At 40.6% G+C, this 21888-nt stretch overlaps 1 protein-coding gene across 14 annotated transcripts in view; it reads left to right on the forward strand.

Annotated features, from left to right (window-relative positions):
* LOC122549761 (serine/threonine-protein kinase 31-like) overlaps window positions 1-21888 on the forward strand; it is a 105386-nt gene that overhangs the window by 74962 nt on the left and 8536 nt on the right. For 13 of the 14 annotated variants that reach the window (XM_043689740.1, XM_043689742.1, XM_043689738.1 and 10 more), the window contains 8 exons: window positions 924-1025; window positions 4208-4288; window positions 5371-5496; window positions 5633-5758; window positions 7968-8054; window positions 8707-8856; window positions 19918-20043; window positions 21525-21593. In XM_043689740.1, the coding sequence (XP_043545675.1) occupies window positions 924-1025; window positions 4208-4288; window positions 5371-5496; window positions 5633-5758; window positions 7968-8054; window positions 8707-8856; window positions 19918-20043; window positions 21525-21593 (867 nt within the window). The remainder of the gene's footprint in view (window positions 1-923; window positions 1026-4207; window positions 4289-5370; window positions 5497-5632; window positions 5759-7967; window positions 8055-8706; window positions 8857-19917; window positions 20044-21524; window positions 21594-21888) is intronic. The other variant, XM_043689745.1, reaches the window with a different exon arrangement.

Here is a 21888-nt window from a genome sequence, read left to right on the forward strand (position 1 = left end):
TTTCCACCTATCCACTCCACCCTCTCCTCCCTGACCTATCACCTTCATCCCCTCCCCCACTCACCTATTGTACTCTATGCTACTTTCTCCCCACCCTCACCCTCCTCTAGCTTATCTCTCCACGCTTCAGGCTCTCTGCCTTTATTCCTGATGAAGGGCTTTTGCCCAAAACGTTGATTTTGCTGCTCCTCGGATGCTGCCTGAACTGCTGTGCTCTTCCAGCACCACTAATCAAGAAATTGGATAAATTTCATTCCTCATTAACTGTCTTTTGAGAAATGATTCCGCACACTTGTTTGTCATTCAACCAATAGGTTTCATTAAGTAATACTTGGTTTGAAGGTGAGAGTTTGGGGCAGTCAGTAAATCAACTATAAACTTCAAATGTTGCTTATTGTCTTATCAGTGGATAATCTAGGAAAAATCTTTTTCTTGAGATATTGTAGATGTACCTGCAAAAAATGATGCCTTCATGAATAGTAGTAGATGCTATGCTGAAGATCAGCACATGCCGAGTGGCTATGCATACATTGATTAGAATTTAGCATTATTGTGGTGGAGTGGTGGCTCAGTGGTTACCATTGCTGCCTCACATCATCTGGTACCCAGGCTTTATTCCAGCCTTTGCTTGTGTGGAGTTTGCACATTCTCCCCGTGTTTGCATGGGTTTCCTCTGGGTGCTCAGTTTTCGGCCATAGTCCACAGATGTGGAGGTTAGGTGGATTGGCCATGCTAAACTGCCCACAGTGTCCAGGGATGAACAGGCTAGGTGGGTTAGCCATGGGAAATGCAAGATAGGTTAGGGAGATGGGTCTGGGTGGACTGAATGGGCAGAATAGCCTGCTTCCACACTCTAGGGGCTCTGATTACTTATTTAGCTCTCTCTCAATGCCACATAATATTTCCATGTAATTTTCCTTCAGTTGGGCAGTTATGATCAAGTCAAGGTACAGGAGATGAAGGAAGAAATATGTAGACTAAGAGATGACATCTATGAAGAGATCTGTCGCGAGCAAAGAGAATATGTAAGAATTTTGATTCTGCTTTTAAATTAGTGTTTCTAGTATTATTTTATTGTCTGTTTACATTTTGAATGGCTTTTATTTACTTCTATGGTGTAGGCTAATTACTTGGTGAAAATATTTAATAACAGTAAAAATTAGGGCCTGCTTCGTGTCAACAAAAGCCAAGAATTGCAAAGAATAGAAATTTCAAGCAAAAGCAGATAATGCGAGTAGTGCTATTCAGGCTGGTCATCAGTGAGAACAGCAGAGAAATCCCACTCATTCTGATGAAGGATCCAAAATTGAATTTTGCTGTTCACTTGCTGACTGCAACCAGCAGTTTCTTGTCCACGCACCCACTCATCACATCAAGTTGAAAATTTAAGACCAAAATTTTTTGAAGGTAGGTTATTCCAAGAGTAATACTTCTAAGAGGTGGAAAACAAGGCCAGATCTTGAGGATTAAGTGAGGACTGTAGATGCTGGAGATCAGAGTCGAGAGTGAGCATTACAGGCTGAGGGGTGACCTTATAGAGGTTTATAATATCATGAGGGGCATGGATAGGATAAATAGACAAAGTCTTTTCCCTGTGGTGAGGGAGTCCAGAACGAGACGGCATAAGTTTAGGGTGAGGGGGGAAAGATATGAAAGAGACCTGAGGGGGCAACTTTGTCCACGCAGAAGGTGGTACGTGTATGGAATGAGCTGCCAGAGGAAGTGGTGAAGCTGGTACAATTGCAACATTTAAAAGGCATCTAAATGGGTATATGAATAGGAAGGGTTTGGACAAATATGGGCAGGTCGCTGGCAGGTGGGTCTAGATTGGGTTGGGATATCTGGTTGGCATGGATGAGTTGGACCGAAGGGTTTGTTTCTATGCTGTACATCTCTATGACGCTATGACTCTAAGGCAGCATCTGAGGAGCAGGAGAATCAACATTTCGGTCATAAGTCCTTCACCAGAAATGAGGTTTGTGGGTTGGTGGTGCTGAGAGGTAAATGGGAGAGGAGTGGGGATGGGGGTAGGGTGGGGAAGGTAGCTAAAAATGCAATAAGTAGATGAAGGTGAGAGGTTGGAGTGGATAGATGGGAAAGACAATGGGCAGGTCAAGAGGATGGTGTTGAGTTTGGAGGCTTCGGACTGGGATCAGGTGGGGGGAGGGGGAATGAGGAAACTGGTGAAATCTACATTAATCCCATGTGGTTGTAGGGTCCCAAAGCAGAAGATGAGGCGTTTTGTGTCCAGGAATCGGGTGATTAGGGTTTGATGATCTTCCTCCAGGCATCATTGCCAAACCCTGCTCTCCGACCTATCACCTTCTCCCCATCTTCATCTACCTATTGCGCACTCAGTTACCTTCGCAGCAGCTCCAACCCCACTCCCATTAATCACTCAGCACCCCCCCCCCCCCCCCCAAACCACCATCCCCAGCTCACAAGCCTCATCCCTGATGAAGGGCTTCTGCCCGAAATGTTGATTCTCCTGCTCCTCGGATGCTGCCTAACCGGCTGTGCTTTTCCAGCAACACACTCTTGACTCAGGTCTTGAGGATTGCTGATGATGCCACTAGTTACTAATCCTGGGTCTACTTTCAACATGGAGCAGCTGTCACAGGCTACCTACAAATATTTCTGAAACCTCAGACTATTTCCACCAACGCTGTTCACAAATTTAGCACAAGGTACATGAAAAATGAAGTTTTGGTCACGTTACTGGAGGAGGAACGTAGTTGCAGTTCAAGGACACTCACTAGATTGTTTCCAGAATTGAAAGGTTTCTCTTGAGACAGAGATTGAGCAGTTTGGACTTAATACTCGCTAGAGTTTAGAAAATTGAGAGGGGATCTAGTTGAGATACAAAAGATGCGAAAGGGAATTGACAAAGTAGACAACATATTCCTCTTGTGGGAATTCCTGTAGACTGAGAGGTCATAGTTCGAGGTTAAGCACTAGCAGATTTAAAATAGAGGAGGAAAAATTACTTCTCTGAAAAGGGTCATAAATCTGTGGTATTCGCTACTCCAACCACTGGTGGATACTGTGACATTGAAGAATTTCAAGAAGACAATAGAAACAGATTTTTAATTACTAATGGGAGAAGGGTTATGGAGAGTGGGCAGGAAAGTGGAGTAGATCAGTGGATGAGAACAGTCACGATTGTTTTGAATTGTGGAGCAGGCTTGAGGGGCTGAATTACTTACTCCTGCTCCTGGTTCTTGTTATATTCTTAAAGAAGGGTTTATATTTCAGATTTCCAGTGTATATTGTATGTCACTTTTTTTTCTTTATATTTTAAAATTGTGTGTGAATTTCTGCTGTTGTAGAGTCACTAATCCTGAACTATAACCTATAAAACTGCATTTGATGCAGTTTTAAATTTTTAGATTAGATTCTCTCCAGTATGGAAATGGGGCCCTTCGGCCCAACAAGTCCACACCTACCCTCCGAAGAGTAACCCACCCAGACCCATTCCCCTAACCTATATTTACCCCTGACTAATGCACGTAACACTATGGCCAATTTAGCATGGCCAGTTCACCTGATCTGCGCATCTTTGGATTGTGGAAGGAAACAGGAGCACCCGGAGGAAACCCACGCAGATGCTGGGAGAATGTGCAAACTCCACACACAGTCACCCAAGGTGGGAATCGAACCCAGGTCCCTGGCACTATGAGGCTAATTAGTTAGATTAATTTAAATTAATACGAAACTGTGAAGCCACAGTTCCACAAGTGAGATATTGCACTACCAAATCCATCAGTGTGGGGAATGTTCATGCACAATAGTGTATGTTGGAATAGATGATTGTGATACTATAGCTCAATGAGATACCAGTTCTTTTCTGGACTGTTGGTTTCCATCTTGTTGTATGGAGGTAGCAAGCATTAACCAGGCATGGTAATGTAAAGTGTCAGAAAATTAGAACCGTGTGTCAACTTCTTTGGTTGTCATTGTGTGCTCTATGAATGAAAGATGATTATTTTCAGCTACTGTCATTACTGCTAGAATGGAAATGACGGCAGTAAGATCCGGATGTAGCTTTCTTTGGTTGGTACCTTAGCAACCAACATTCACTGTTACCTTGCAGCAGCTAAAGATCTTTCTCTGCATCTGCACTAAAGATTACCTTTAAGGGAAGTCTGTCTTCAGCTTGTATTGATTTTTCAGAGTTCTGATGAATTGGTCTCTGTTCACTTTGCAGGAAAGACTTGGTGATATAGTTCAAAATTGGTTTCCTGAACTTCCTCTCCTCTATCCTGAAGCAGCAATCAGGACTTACATGGTAATTAGTTTGAGTACATACTGTAATGTAAAATCTTTCAGTCTTTAGTTTTTTGAGGAAAATATAGCTGCAAATCATATATTATAACAGCAAAACTATTTTCTGTAATACTAATGTGCTTCCATTACATCATATGTGAGAATGCTGGGTGTACACTGATCAGGGATATAATAGCTCTCTTTAATAGAGGAAGAGGGAAAATGAATCTAATGGATGATGAAGAAGTACGTTGATGGTTTCAACTATGTGTATATTGGAAAGTTGCAGGGACCCTTTTTAGATTGTATGTATGTTTTCAGCTATTTTACATTTAACAAACCTGAAGATAAGCTGTTGACCCACCCTAGTCCAAACTCTCCGAAGAGCATCCCACCCAGACACTATCCCCGTAACCCCACATTTCTCATAGCTAACCCACCTAGCAAGAACATCCCCGGCTAGAGAAGGGGGTGAGGGGTTGCAGTGGCTCAGTCGCTAGCACTGCTGCGTCACAGCACCAGGGACTAGAGTTTGATTCCTTGGATGACTGTGAGGAGTTTACACCCTCTCCCTGTGTCTATGTGGGTTTCCTCTCCTAGTCCAAAGATGTACAGGTTAGGTGGATTGGCCATGCTAAATTGCCATCGTGCCCGGGGATGTTCAGGCTAGATGGGTTAGCTATGAGAAATGTGGGGTTATGGGGGTAGCGTCTGGGTGGGATGCTCTTTGGAGTGTCGGTGTGGACCTGATGGACCAAATTGATTCCACGCTGTAGGGATTCTATGAAACACATGGGTAGCTCTTTGTACTATCTCTGACCATTATGTCGTTAGTTCTCTAATAGGTTCTTAAGGCGCTTCTTGAGCATATAGTATCTAGTTAGTAACAAGCCATTGTGAAATTGGAAGCACAATAAATTTGATTATAAACGACAGAATTCGAAGTTATGGACTGAACACAGCTGCAAAAGTATAATGGTAATGTTGGCTACAATTTGTGAAAGAAATAAATGGAACATTTTATTTGAGGTTTTCAATAGTTCTGCCTTCTTGACCCTCCCTTCACCAAATAACATATTCTGGTAATACCTTCTTCTTGTTTAGCAATCTGCTGGTCTACTCACTGACAGCCTAGAGCGGGATTTATTTGATCCAGAACCCATGAAAGAGCTAAGCAGCAAGCGACCATTGGTGTGCTCTGAAATTAAATCCCAGAAAATCCTTTTGAAGGTAGTACCTTGTTAGAAGTAGATTTATAAATGTTGTTTAATTTGTATCTTTCTACGGAGTGTCCATTCCTCATCAATCCTGCTTTGTGTTTTGTTTTTTGGTGTTCCTTGATAAAGGCTGTCTATTCCTTTAATAGGGTTATTCTGTAGATACTGCCACGGAAGCCCAAATGATAGAAAGAGCCGCCCAATATCACCGAGCTTGGTCTGTGTTGAAGGAAGAATCTGGACTTCTGCCTATTCTCTACCTGTTTGCTTGCAAGGTGGGTTGAAAAGCACTATATTAATCTAGAAGAGACACAAGCAATAACTACTTTCATTTATATGGTAAGTTTAAAGCAGGAAAAGGTGCCATGTGGTAAGAATTGCAGTAATTGGGCAAGGATGGATGCAGAGACAAAGCATGGACATTTTTAAGGGGAGGGGTCACTTGAAATTTTGGTTGAAGAGGTGAGCTTGAATTGCCTCTTCAAAGAGAGAGGGAACTGGAGATAATTTGTAGGTGCACTTAGATTACTGAGCACACATCTGATGTTTAGATTAGATTAGATTACTTAGTGTAGAAACAGGCCCTTCGGCCCAACAAGTCCACACCGACCCGCCGAAGCGTAATCCACCCAGACCCATTCCCCTACATTCACCCCTTCACCTAACACTACGGGCGATTTAGCATGGCCAATTCGCCTAACCTACACACTTTTTTGGATTGTGGGAGGAAACCGGAGCACCCGGAGGAAACCCATGCAGACACTGAGAATGTGCAAACTCCACACAGTCAGTCGCCTGAGGTGGGAATTGAACCCAGGTCTCTGGCACTGTGAGGCAACAGTGCTAACCATTGTGCCACCGTGCTGCCCACAAGGAACAAATAGTGGCAACAAGAGGCCAATATCAGAGGAATCCCTTTCTGGAGGGGTTATATGGCTAAAGAAATAAAGAAAATTTTAGAGATGAGAAGGTTGGTCATGAAGGGATTTAAGCACAAGACTCATAATTTTAAATTGATGTGAGGGACTGGAAGTCAGAGCAAGTATAGAGGAAATTGAGAGTAAAACTTGGTGCAGGATGAAACACAGACAGCAGAGCTTTGGCTGAGGCAAAGTGTACAGAGTGCGGAGGTTTGAAGCTGCTTAGGAGCCTATTAAAATTATTGAAACTGGAGGTAACAAAATTGTAGATGATGTTTTCAGTAGCAAATAGGGGGAGACCGATTATGCCATAAAGGTGAAAATAGGAACTCTCTCTATCGAAGATGATATGGGGTCATGATAATCAGCTTGGGTTCAAAAACTGTGCTGAGGTTGCAAATAATGTTTCTGAACCAAGATGGCAATGGAGATAGTGGTGAGAGTGCTGTTTGTGGTGGAGTTCAAGGTGATGGCTTTAGATTTCTCAGTGCTTGTCTGGAAGAAGGTTTAACTATTATTTGCATGTCAGACTGGTAGTCTCACAACACAGCACAGCACAGGTCAGTAGAAAGATCAAGGTAATGTACAGAGGGCAAATGGGGTGTTATGAGTATGCCACGGTGACACAATGGTTAGCACTGTTGTCTCCACAGTGCCAGAGACCCAGGTTCAATTTCAGCCTTGCATGACTGTCTGTCTATCTGTCTGTGTGGAGTTTTCCTCATGTTTCCACGGATTTCCACCAGATAATCCAGTTTCTCCACTCCATCGAAAGATGTGCACATTCGGTGGATTGGCTATGCTAAATTACCCCGTAATACCCAACAGTATGCAGGTTAGATGGATTAGCCATGGTTTTAAAAAAAGGTGTTTTGGAGATTGGGTGGGATGTTCTTCGAAGAATTGGTGCAGACTTGATGGGTCGAATGGCCTCTATCTGTACTGTAGGGATTCTCTGATTCTGTTCTATGATTCTTGTGGAATTTTACCCCATGCCTTTAGATGATGTCATCAATGGGCTCCATTTTGAAGTGGAGGGCACAAAGCATTGATTCTTGGGAGCTCAAGTATAAATATGAAGGAACAAAAAGGTGAACCAGTTTTGGAAATTATCCTGGTGACCGTTATATAGCTGAGTGGGAATAATTTTAGTTTCGTTAAGCTGCTGGAGGAGAATGGTGTTGTTGACCATGTCAAAGGCTGAAAAGGACCAGACCTGGAAATGCACCATTATCGAGGTCTCTGCAAACGTCGGCATTAATATGCTAAACCACTGGAGGTACACAGCAAGTTTTCTAATGTGTTAAGTGGAGAAGAGAAGCTAATGCTCGAGGGGAGCACTGACAAAATTCAGAACCTTATTTTTCACAAAGTGTATTGTCCAAAATATGGATATCTGTTCGTGTTCTAACAGATATGATCGTTTTTTTGCGTTAATAAAGAAGCTTTGCAGAGTTATGATTACTGAATACAATGTAACAATTATACAAAAATAAAATGGTTAAGTCTGAGTAAAGATCATTTTGGTAGTTTGAAATTATGTTCCTATTCTCTCTCTGTATAGTCTGAACCAGTGACGTATGTTATGGTACCATTTTATCCAGGATGGTGTTTGAAAACTGTGCAAGCCATCAAACCTTTAATCCTAGAGGTGAGATATGTTTAATTATTGATCTGATCTTGAAGCCTAGTGCAAAGTAAATGAGTTAGTAACTTGATTTAAAATATCTGATGGAGAAATTTTCATGCACACTTCATTAATACCTAATGAATGAACTTTAACTCCAAAATCTCTTGGAGCATGTCACAACATGGTGGTTTCCGTTCGTTCTTGTGGTACCCAGACACTGTCCACAAGTTCTCTAATGTGATTATCGCAGTCTATTCTTTATGTCCAGTTGTTTCTCAATGGGAATTTCAAACCTCTTTTAATAAATGTTCACAGGACAAGCATTTTGGATTGCTGTCCTCCATCTGGATTTCAAGTTGTATAACCCTCTTCATGTCTGTCTAGTTGCAGGTAGTCTTTAGTTTTATTTTGTGTTTAAGATTTCAGAACATCCACACATTTCATTTGGTTATGCATGTGGGTTCCAGTTGGGACAATTTTCTGAGTTTAGCTTTTTGCATGAAACCTAACCTTCCAGCAGTCTGCATTTGAAAAAGTAGGCAGATTGTTAATGCGTGTGTTGTATAAATTTAAATTAGTACAACCACAATGTCCAGATTTAAATTCACTGACAATTTCAATAAACGTCTGTTTTTCCACTTAAAATTTATTCCATCTGCATTTGTATTTGAAGGAGCTTTGTAAAGTAATGCAAGGCGTCGCTGTTGGTCTACACACCCTTCACAACTTGAACATTATTCATGGCGCTCTTCATCCACACAATATATTTGCTGTAAACCGTGAGCGTGGAGTTGTGGGAGACTTTGATTTTACCAAGACTGCTGTAAGTATTTTAATATGGTACAAAATTTGCTACAATTGTGTGCTTACCATGAATCGTAACCTGTTTTGTTTTCTTTTTGGCATTTAGCTATTTCTACAGTTTAATTTATATCATCATTTTATAATAGTTGTATTTATTTTAAAATGTTTATTTTTGATTGTTATTTGTTGATTTTCTGCACAACATGCCACTCTGTGTTTTGAATTTCAGTGTGGCATGAACATCCTTGGTGGTGAAACAAAACAAAAAATGTTGCAACATTTATAGGAGGTTAATCAAACCTGAAAGAGAAACCGGTGTAGATATTCATCTACATCAGAGCTAGTACAATTAGTTAAGCAATATTTTCAACCTAAAACTGATCATGATGAGCTTGGACATTATCACAACTCTTTTTCGAGGTAGTCCACTGGAAATCAAGGGTGTTGCAAAATTTTGGAACCAGGTTGAAATAAACGTTGGACCAGATTTATGTATGTAGTAAGAATTCCGATTTATTGCAAGGAATTGCATTCTAGCTACAGTTAAATCATTGTAAACTTTCAGTATATAATCAAACACAAATTCTTTCATACACGTGCACACAGACATGTAGACAGTGGAAGAAAAAACACATGGATTGAGGGGGAGAACTAAAAAGACAGCTCTCAACTTCTATTGAGTTGCTTCTTACTGATCTGAGAGTTCCTTTTTAGTTTCCCTTTTCTGAATGCTTCCACTGGTTTGCAAGAGGCGCAAGGTGACTGGTTCACTTGGAAATGTGTCTGATTTATCAGTGAAAAGACACAGATTAGAGAAACTGTCAAAGGAAAGTTTTTAATTGATATTTTTCACTTTTAAAGTGTGTTTTGATTGCAGAGAACAGCAAGATCACTTCTGAGCTAGTGGAGATGAAATCCCTTCACTGTAACTTTTTCCCAGCTTCAAGCTAATCAGTTTCCTGACAACCAATCAACAGCTGTCAGCAAACGAAAGGCCTTTGTCATTGACAACTAGTCACGAGTCTGCAAACCAATCAACTTCTTGCCACCTAGCTGCATCTGTACACAACCTTTTGGCTCCTGTTCTTTTGATTACTGTCTGTTCAAACAGCTATTTATGATGCTTGCCATGGATGCTTGGTTCTTTGCTTTTGAAAATATACAGCCATTCTTTCAAAACACTGGCTTTAAAAGCATTTTCTCTAATTTCAATCCTCAATTTTAAAAAGCAAAAAAAATGAGAAACCGACCTTACAACAGGTGCAAGCTTAAATTTAAACGAAAAGAAAATTGCAAATTTATTTTTGCAAAGAATCAGTTAATGAATATAATACTGTTTTAATACTACTTGAGCATTTAATGTCTAGGGCACAACAGAGATCAAGTCAAGTAGGAGTAGCATGATTTGGTATTTGATAATTTCAGGAAAAGTCAAAGTCCAGAGTATGTACCCATGTGACTTTTGTAATGCAAAATGTGCATGGCGCGAGATGAATCCACAATGATGATAAGGAACATGGCTCTGCTAATTACTTTTAAGTTAACATTACTGTGGGCCCAAGACAAAGATGAGACACTGTGCATGAAGTTTATATTGAACTATATTAGAGCAGTTTAGGAGAATCAAATTAAAAGGCCTTTCCATCTTTCCCCATTAAATCTTGTCCCTTTTTCCTTCAATTCTTTCTCTTCCTGGAAAGTGTCTAATCATCAATAGAATCCATTTATATGATCTGTTTTAAAGGGCTCTCCTGGTAACTTTTTGATAAATGCATTACTTTTTGGCTGATATCCACCCTACTGCTTAGCGATTTTTATTGTACGTCCCTCTCACTTAATCACACTTTAAATCACCTCTTTTAACACCTCATCATTTCCTGGGTCACTTGTGTTTTTCATGCACTTTACTGTGAAGGACTTGATGTTGTCTTTTTCATTGTTCTATAAATGCCAATGATTTCATGTTTTACGTGATTTATCACTACAATATTTGAGTCAAAGAGCAACATACATATGGTTTACATAATTATCGACCATTGTGGGCGGCACGGTGGCACAGTGGTTAGCACTGCTGCCTCATAGCGCCAGAGACCTGGGTTCAATTCCCGCCTCAGGCGACTGACTGTGTGGAGTTTGCACATTCTCCCCGTGTCTGCGTGGGTTTCCTCCGGGTGCTCCGGTTTCCTCCCACAGTCCAAAGATGTGCAGGTTAGGTAGATTGGCCATGCTAAATTGCCCGTAGTGTTAGGTAAGGGGTAAATGTAGGGGTGGGTTGTGCTTCGGCGGGTCGGTGTGGACTTGTTGGGCCGAAGGGCCTGTTTCCACACTGTAATGTAATCTAATCTAAATCTAATCTAAAATCTATTTAGCAAAGGAGACGATTAGGAAAAATCAAATTACTTTTCTCTGAAGTAATGTTTATTGCCAATTCTTTCATTAAAATCTGAGAAATTACATTGTGCAATTACACCAAACTATTGTTTGGTTCCTTCAATACCATAATTAACATTTTTCATGTGAAGCTTCATTCCTTCTCAGACTGGAGTCCTATTGCTATTTTCCTGAGAACTATAATGTTTTTCAGCTGTATCTTTGCCTGTAATTTGAAAGGTGCTACCTCTGAGGTTGCACCAAGGTTCCCCAATGTCACAAGGGTGGATTTTATTTTTTCCCTTTAGACTACAGCATTATTTATGGATTTCTTTTTGCCAATGTTAAGATAACTTTCCTGGGAGTTGCACAGCGAAATGTTCAAATACTTAGTTTTTACTTGAGAGTGTGTCAGAAATAAATGGAAAAAAATCATGAGACTTTTGATTTCGTTTCCACTGAATGATTTTTAAAAAAGCAATTGTTTACACAAAATATGATTTATTTAGACTCTGAGATGGAAGGCATTATTTATTTAACTCTCTGGCCTTGATGGACTTGCATCTACATGCCAGTGGAATAATAGATTGTATGTTACAAAGTCTCATGTAACTCTTCAGGGTAGGCAGGGTGGTGAGGGGATGGAGAGAGGGGAATCATACCTACAGTGTTTAGAAAATGTTTCTCCAATCTGAATCTATGGCACAACATGAGAGATGTCTGCAGCAAATAATAGACCTGCTTAGATGTTGTCATATCAAGTGACACAGATGGCAGACAAAGCACATGTTTATGTATGTTGCCATGCTTGTTTTTCCCCATAAGGTTAACAGCCTGTCACCAGGGATTATAAGATGAGCGGCTCCAGCCTGCATCAAGCATGCCTGACCAGGAGACACTTCCACTTTTACTGCCTACTGTAGATGCATTGGAAGGATTTACAGGTTGATGATCAAATCTGTTTGGCCAAGTTGTGTTCTGAGGCTCTCAAGTACTGGACTTGAACCTGGGTCCTCTGCTTCAGAGGCAGGGATGCTACCTGTTACACTGCAGCACCTCACACTTTGCACATCTTGCAAATTCCCATTATCGCATAAGCGAGGTTACTGAGGCTCTCCATTAGTTAAACTTATTGAGGGAGTGCAGCGTAGGTTCACGAGGTCAATTCCTGGAATGCCGGGATTACCTTACGCTGAAAGACTGGAGCGATTGGGCTTGTATACCCTTGAGTTTAGAAGACTGAGAGGGGATCTGATAAAGACGTATAAGATTATTAAAGGATTGGACACTCTGGAGGCAGGAAACATGTTTCTGCTGATGGGTGAGTGCTGAACCAGAGGACACAGCTTAAAAATATGGGGTAGACCACTTAGGACAGAGATGAGGAGAAACTTCTTCACCCAGAGAGTGGTGGCTGTGTGGAATGCTCTGCCCCAGAGGGCAGTGGAGGCCCAGTCTCTGGATTCATTTAAGAAAGAGTTAGATAGAGCTCTCAAGGATAGTGGAATCAAGGGTTACGGAGATAAGGCAGGAACAGGACACTGATTAAGGATGATCAGCCATGATCATATTGAATGGTAGTGCAGGCTCGAAGGGCAGAATGGCCTACTGCTGCACCTATTGTCTAAACAATTAACCTGTCTAATAGACTCGGGTTAACAAAAATACTGATGGGTTTTCTGTACTTAAATAGTAATCCTTGTTCTAAATAAATCGAGTCTAGCCACAGGTAGAGACAACTGTGAATTATCAATATATAACTCTACTGGACGAAACTCTTAAACCCAAACCCCCACACACAGCCAGACAAACCAATAGCATTGGTGCTGTGGCTGGAAGAAACACTGAACTGGGGAAACTCAGTTGAATAGTCCCAGTCCACAGGAGTTGATAAGATGTTTCTTTTGCATCCCAGAACTTCTTTTCTTTTCTATTTCTCCAGGTTCTTTCACTCCTTCATAGGAGGCATAGGGAGATTTGTGCACCAGTTATGAAATCTTTTAGGTTGCTGGTTAAAGGTATCAGCTTCTAGCAACTGATGGGAGAAAATAACTGGTTTCTTCAGGCATTAATTAGTTTTACCATGAGAGCAAGACACACAGACAAGACCTCCTACTTCTGCAGTCTGGAAGCTTCACCCATCTACAGAAAACACTCAAGCTGTTCACGTGCTAGTCAGGGAATTGTTGTCAAACTGATGGTGTCCAGTGTCCACAGCTGGTCAAAATTGCACAAACTGATCAGTAATCTGTTGCGAGATGAAGCCCGCTCTCGACATGCAATGTATACACACACCCAGACATACATTCTGGTACTGTGGTTTCTTATCTCTCCTCCATATTTCTTACAAAGCAAAAGTGTAATCACAACTCACTAAAAGTTCCAGTAATTTGTTTTCAAAAATACAGCAATTCGTTCCACAATCATTGGTTTTAAAATGGTGCTTTTTCCTATTTTCGTCCAAAGTCAAAAAGAAAATTTAAATAATGCAGTTTTTACTGTAGGCAGTTCTGTACATCACAATCTCACCATTACAATGGCATGGCCCCTTCCACCTGCTTCTAGTTGATCAGCTAAGGAGCAGGAATATGAGAGAAAAATGGAAGCAACCTAGATAACTGCTTTCTGTCCAAGCTGAAGGTGAAATGTCAGTGTGATAGGAGTGACCACTGCTTCAGTTCCACTCTCCTCCAATTAAACCAGGTTTAACTCCTTAAGCATTTCAACACTTCATTGGAAATTATAATCCCAAAATCCTTGGAAAATTCAGCAAATCCACTCTGTAGCATGTTAGTGTCAGCTTTTGGGGATCGCTACAAGGCAAAGGCAATGTTTTTATTTGGTGGTTAAGCTATTTGCGTGTTTTGCATTGTATAATGCATATTACCTCCACAAAAGAGTTGCCTTCTCTCTTCAGCAATGGGTAGTGGCAGTCCTTATCTTGAGCTGCCAAGTGTCCTTGTTGGCATCTGACAGGCAGCTCCTGTATTCTAACTATGCTTGCCCCCAATACTTGGGCATTGAGTACAGCTTCTGCTGAGTTAGAAAATCTACACTGGAAAATAGCAACACTATGCAATGATGTTGAGGGTGCAGGGTCAAATGCAGAATTCATCCATAGAATCCTTACCGTGTGGAAGCAGGCCATTTGTCCCATCAAGCCCCAACTGATCCTCCAAAGAGCATCCCACCTAGACCCAGCCCCTACACTATTCTTGTAACTTTGCATTTCCCATGGCTAATCCACCTAACCTGCATACCTTGGACTGTGGGAGGAAACCCACATATACATCGGGAGAATGTGGAAATTCCACACACAACGTCTCCTGAAGCCGGAATTGAACCTTGCTGTCTGGCGCTGTGAGGCATCCGTGCTAATCACTGAGCCACCATGCTGCCCATCCAGGTGTCAGGTCCCTGACCTAAATTTGAAATGCCATTCTCCAAATTGGTGGGCAGCACAATGGTTGAATATCAGCACTGCTGTCTCACAGCGCCAGGGACCTGGGTTTGATTCCAGCCTTGAGCGACTGTGTGGAGTTTGCACATTCTCCCAGTGTTTGCGTGGATTTGCTCCTGTTTCCTCCCACAATCCAAAAATGTGCAGTTAGGTGAATTGGCCATACTAAATTGCCCATTGTGTTCACGGGTGTGTAGGTTTGGTGCTTTAGTCAGGGGAAATGTAGAGTATTTGGGATGGGGGATGGGTCTGGGTGGGATACTCTTTGGAGGGTTGGTGTGGACTTGTTGGGCCAAATGGCCTGTTTCCACACTGTCGAGATTCTATTCTATTCAATATATCTCTTTCTTTCCAATTGCTTTACAAAGTCTCCAGTGTCTGAAAACCATGCAGTCTGTTGTTAACCTATTTTTCTTTCTTCATTCTTCACTATTTCTTATGGCAGGTTCACTTCCAGCATGATTGGTAATACTTGATCCAGTCATAATGCACTTCCCCTTTAAGGAGTAAAGGCTAGCTTTGAGCAGAGCCACCACATATTGATTATGGGTCCTCTGCTATTGCATGCAATTAAGCAACAGCATGGTTGGCACTAGCTGCATGCAGGAGTCATTTATAATGAGCTAGAAATAAAAAGTTAGTACATGGTCTGCATTGCTAGCAAAAGGCATTGTAGTCTGCAGACTAACCTTTGTGATATCTAATTTAGCCCTCTGCCAGATCTATTGTTATGAAGCACACTGCATATTTGATTTAATGACAGAGATTCATATGAATGTGTACGGCTGCAGCACAATGGTATGTTTATAACACTCAGTCAGAAAGTTGTGTGCTAAAAAGCCACTATTTGAGCAAGTAATTGGGGCCCAACTCCATTGCAGTAATATTAAAGGCACCAGTAAATCAAGATTTTAAACCAATGCCCCACCTTTGTCACAGAACCTTGAATGCCTGTCTGACAGAAAATGTTCAAAAAAGAATAGGGAGGTTATTCTGCTGTTCAGAATAATATTTATCCTTTAAATAGCAACATTTAAAAAACCTTGGTACTTATGCAGTTTGTGGGCCCTTGACCAGTGCATTTGCTGATGGTGTACCTGTAACTAGCCTGCCTTCAATGGCTGTAGATGCTCCAGGCCACCTTGGGGACATGCATGGTGTTGTGTAAGTGCTTTGCTTTGTCTATACAATGCTATATTTTATTTAAAATTACTGTAAATCAATATCTAGTGAACTTCACTCTATATTTTTCATTTCTACATTTTCTATCATCCAGGTCCATATTTTTAAAACATTCTTCTCCCTGCAATTGTACAACGTGATCACTGGGTTGCACCACCTTAACTTTTCTTTGAACGTTTCCATACTGTGTGTGTTCACAACTTAGTCTGTTGTATGATAGAGAGACTAAGCACAGTCTGCCTGGCCACTTTGTTGCATAAATGCTTAGTCTGCGAGCATGATTCCAAGCTTCAGTACCTTGGTCTCACTCTGACATTTCTGTCCTTGGTTCACTGCAATCATCCAGTGAAGATCAACCCAAGGAGCAGACCATCTCAAAATTAGACACTTTACAGCCTTTTGGGGTTCAACAATTTTCGGATTGTAAACTCTGCCCCTCAGTTTGATTCTCTTTTTCTGTTTGTCTTAATCCTTTCTCTTTTTTTGTTCATTATTCTGGCATTCGCACCCACTTGGGACAAATGCTTAATCTTGTTTTTGCAAGGAAAATTGAGTTTTGGTCTTTATTGCTAAGGGGGTGGGGGAGTAGGGTGGAATTTAAACATAAGGAGATCTTACAACTGTACAGTGCGTTGGTGAGGCCACACTTGGAATACTGTATATAGTTATAATCTTTGTATTGACGAAAGGATGTATTCACAGCTCAAGGAATTTACTAGGCTGACTCCAGGGATGAAGGGGTTGACTTAGCAAGGATGGCTAAATATGTTGCACTTTTTTAGAGATTTGCAAGAATGACGAGCGATCATATTAAACTTGCAAGATTTGAGGGGGCTTGCCAGGTTAAATGGTGAGAAGTTGTACCCATTAGTGGGGGAACCTCAAACAAGGGGACATAGTTAAATAACAAGTGGACGCTTAATTAAAACTCTGATGAGAAGAAGTTTCTTTGTAAAGAAATTACTGCCCAAAATTCTCTACCCCTGGGAGTTGTGAAGGCTAGATCACTGAAAATATGTAAAGACTGGGTAGAGTTTACTCAGCGAGTCGTGAGTTCATGGAATGCCCTGCCAGTAGCAGTGGTGGACTCTCCCTCATTATGGGCATTTAAGCGGGCATTGGATAGGCATATGGAGGATAGTAGGCTAGTGTAGGTTAGGTGGGCTTGGATCGGCGCAACATCGAGGGCCGAAGGGCCTGTACAGCGCTGTATTCTTCTATGTTCTATCTGGAGGAGCTAGCACTAAAAAGAAGTTGAGGTCTTGGACAATCTTGTAAAATTATGGAGCAGGCTTGAGAGGGTGAGCTCCCTACTCCTGTTTCTTAAGGTTCTTTTGTCTTTTGTTCCTTGACTTCTTTGTCATTTTATCTCTCTTGCTCTCGCTCTCAAACCTATTCCAGACTTTCACTTTCATTCAACAATTCCCACTACCCTCCCTGTCCCTTCATGACAATATAACCAACGCCATTTGCAACACCTCATATTGAAGCAGTCCACATTCAAATGTAACGAGATCTGGACAATATCCAGGCTTGGGGTGACAAGTAACATTTGCACCACAAATGACCATCGCCAATAAGAGACAACCTAACCACTCCCTTTGATATTCAATTGTGTTGCTATCACTGACTTCCCCCACTATCAATATCTGAGGTTATCATTAACTAGAAACTCAACTCAACTCTCCACGTAAATACAGTGGCAACAAGAGCAGGCCAGAGGCTTGGAATACTGCAGCAAGTAACTCTCACCTCCTGTCTCCCCAAAGCCTGTCCACCATCTACAAGGCACAAGTCAGGAATATGATGGAATACTCCCCATTTGTCTGGATGCATCCATCTCCAGTTACACCCAAGAAGCTTGACACCATCCAGGACAAAGCAACCCACTTGATTTGCACCACATTCACAAACATCCACTTGCTCCACCACTGACACTCAGTAGCAGCAGTGTGCCCTGTCTATAACATGCACTGCAGAAATTCACCAAAGATTCTTGGGTAGCTCCTTCCAAACCCATAATTACTTCCATCTAGAAGGACAAGGTCAGCAGATGCATGGTGATACCACCACTGCCAGTTCCCCTCCAAGCCACTCACCATTCTCTCACTTGCTTGATCAAAGTCCTGGAGTCCCTTCCCTGTGGGCATTGTGAGTCAACCAGCAGACTGTAGCGGTTCAAGATAGCAACTCATTACCACCTTCTCAAACACAACTAAAAATGGGCAATAAATACTTGTCCAGCTAACAACACCCAGTCTCATGAGAGAATTACAAAAGTGTATTTCTAAAAACTTCAGTTCTGAGTAAGTGTCTTATTCAGATTTGTTTCACTATCCACAGATGATGCCAGGGCTATCCATTGTTTACTTTGTGTTTTATTCCTCATTTCCCCTCCTTATTGAATACCAGATATTCACTTCCAATTCAGACAGCTTGATTACTAACTGTGTATTCTTAAACTTGAAAGTTAAATACAGAGGTAAAGACATTATAGCAACTAAATAAATCAGTGGCTATCATTTGTCTTCACTTAACTCGCGTGGTAATTCCTATTTATCACAAACCATTTAATTCTCATTAGCATGAATAATGTTATTAGAATTAGAATTCCCACAGTGTGGAAGCAGGTTACACTGACCCTCCAAAGCACAACCCACCCAGACACGTTCCCCTAATTGATATTTACCTCTGACTTAATAACCTACACTGTGGACAATTTAGCATGGCCAGTTCACCTAACCTGCACAACTTTGTGTGGGTTTCCTCCCACATTCCAGACACTGGGCAAATATGCAAACTACATGCAGTTGCTTGAGGCTGCAATTGAACCCAGTTCCCTGGCACTGAGGCAGCAGTGCCAACCACTGAACCACTGTGCTGCTTTATGTAAGACAAATCTTTGTATATGTAGTAATCTTTAATTTATTCTGAAATGTTTTTAATAATAGATTTCCCTGTCTACAGAGAGAATAGAAATTGTCTATGCAAATTTGTTTTTCCACTTATATTCCCCTGGTGGATTTATAGAATTACCATGTGACCCATTAACTTGAGTTGTTTTCGTTATAAGTTTGAAATTAGAAAGTTAGTATATAATTATATGAACAAGAAAGGAATGTGTTACTTTGAATTGTAGATAGCATTATCTTTGCAGGTCCTGTTCTGATTATCCTTGCACTTGGGTCAGCGCTTGTTCTTGATTCCCGATGTATAACACTACTGGAGATTGAGTGTATGCAATGCGTGTAGCAAACACTTCCTCCTATCACATTTGACTGCTATATTTCTATTAGTAAAGGATATAAAAATGAAAACATGGCAAATTCATTCAAAGGGCAAGAATGTGTACTGTTAGACAAATTACATCTGTAATGAACAGTAACATTGAAAACTAGCAAGTGTGTGTGATTAGTCTAGATGGCCTCTATCTAGTAACATACCAGCATTGTTGCCTGCATGAATGCAGGATTTAGTTTTTGGGTATGGACAGAATATGGTTACAATTGGGATGCCATCTGTTATATTTTTACAGCATTGGGAGTTTAATGACTTGGGTGATAAATATGTGGACTGTCTTTCAATATGGGAACTTAGTACTATTCGTAAACAGTCCCTGATTCAAAATTCTCGAACTCACATCTTGGCAGTACTGCTGGTGAACTTGCACTGTACAGGTTGCAACAGTTCAAGGTAGCAGATTGCCAACATCTCCTCAAAGCCATTAAGTACCAACAGCAAGTGTGCACCTCACTAGTGACGTTTCCATCCCATGAATACATTAAAAGATATACCATCTGGCGAAATTTACGTTTCTAAAGCCATTCAGAAATGGTCGATTTTTAGTTCTTCGTCGTGGTAAAATGTTCAATTCTGACCCATTTGAACTCTATATCTGGATATAGGTGGGCCACTGTGCCGCCCACCTATATCCAGAATTTTCATGACCCCTCGATGTCTGAAGTTTCTTTTAACCAGTAAAGTAGTTTTGACATCAAGCCTCTCTCAGGAATGCAGTGTATTTGATAATGTAATGCTTTACAGAGATATAATTTTTTTTTGGCTTAGGATCAACGTAATATTGCTAGCTGGATGGTAGCAGATAAACTAGAACTTGTAGCCCCGGAAGTAAGAAACGGCCAACCCGCAGTGCCTGCATCTGATGTTTTTGCTTATGGCTGTTTGCTTTTATGGGTATGTTTAATTTATATTAAATATAATTCGCCTGAACAGCAATGTTTTTTTTAGTGGTGAGTAAAGTCATGAATAAGGGACTGCCTATGGATGTTATTTATGTGGACTTGCAGAAGGCATTTGATAAAAACTGTCCACAAGAGACTGTTAATCTAAAACTGACGCTCAGAACTAGGGGCAAGTAGTTAACTAAGTTTGGCAATTGGCTGAATAGCCAGCGACAGAGTATAGAAAGTTAGCAATGTCTCTTAATTGGTAGGGTATGAGTAGTAGTATTCAAGGAGGATTTGTATTGAAATATAAAAACATGGAAATTAGGAAAAGGCTGTTTGACTCCACAGGCCTGTGCCATGTGCACACCTGCACACACAACCGCAGACACCTCAATTTCTCATTTGTGCTGCTCACTATAACAGTCAACGTACGATTTTTAAAAAAAATCTAGCTACCTCCCCTTTAAATGTGATCTAATTTCCATAACACTCTGGTAGACAATTCCAGACATTCACTACCATCTTGAAAAGTAATACTGTTTCATCACAATTTTAAATTAATGTCCCTTTACTGTATAATCTAGTCCCCTAATTTAAGATTCCCCTACAAAAACATCTTCTCAAATCTACCCTGTCAAGCCGCCTCATATCTTTTGTTTCCGGTTTCTCAAGCATCTTTTTATCCACTGCATTTATTAACAAGTTTGATATGGGTGGTGAGCTACCATTCCAAGTTGGTTGATGACACAAAAATAGGTGACATTATAAGCAACATAGGTGGAAGCATAAAGTTTCAGAGGTGCTGATAGGAGCTGAAGAAAACTGTAGTAGCACTTAAGGGCTAAAGACATTTAGGGATCCAATCCATTGAACATTAAAATGTCATGGACAAGTCCAAAAAATTTGATTGCTAGCTTTTACATCAAGGCATAGAACTCATGGTAAACTATATAGAAGCCGCACCTGGAGTATTGTTTCTGGTTCTGGATACCACGTGTTAGGACCTTACAAGAAATGCACTATATATTTACTAGAGTGATGTCTAGATTCAAAGAGTTAAATTATGAACAGGAATCATGCAAACTAGGATTATTCTACCGAGAATTTAGAAGATTAAAAATTGATTTGATTGAAGTTTCCAAGATGTTAAGAAGTAATAGGGCAATTAGAAAGCAATGATAAGGAGAAATGTTGAAGATTAGAACTAGATTTTTCAGGAGTTAAGATAGGTACAAGCTTGACGCCCTTCCATGAATTTATTGTAACTTTGCATTGGAAATTGATGATTTGTTGTTAACCAAAGCGTTATAAGGTACAGGGGAAAAGTGGATACATGGAGTTAAGTCACAGAACAGTCATGATCTCACTGAATAACAAAATATGCTTCATGAACTAATTGGTTTGCTGTGCTCTGCTGCTAGGTTCTGAGTTAATAAAATGTCAAAATGCTAACATTTGAAACTATAACATTGTTTTATATTTTTGCAGCTGAATTTTCCCAAGAATAACTTAAAAACAAACTCCGATGGAACTCCAGATGTTAGTGAGCTAAGTATTGTAAGGAAATTTATTGCTTATTAGGTTTGCTGGTTATCACTTTGTAAAATCTTTGTTTCCAGTCTTCAAGAGATGGTTCATGCATTGTCAATGTGTTTTCTCCAGTGCAGCGTGATCATAAGTACAGCCAGTTAGTAAATTTTTTTGTCAAATTGGATAAATGTTTATTTGCATTACTATTTTAATCCATTAACAAAAGGTATGGGCCAATGATTTTGAATGAGCATGCCCTGAAAAAGCAGTTTACTTAACTGAAATTTGAAAATAAAGCAATTACTGAATATAGGAGCGAATT

The sequence above is a fragment of the Chiloscyllium plagiosum genome, chromosome 5 (genome assembly GCF_004010195.1).
Source record: "Chiloscyllium plagiosum isolate BGI_BamShark_2017 chromosome 5, ASM401019v2, whole genome shotgun sequence".
In the NCBI taxonomy this organism is placed as follows: Eukaryota; Metazoa; Chordata; class Chondrichthyes; order Orectolobiformes; family Hemiscylliidae; genus Chiloscyllium; species Chiloscyllium plagiosum.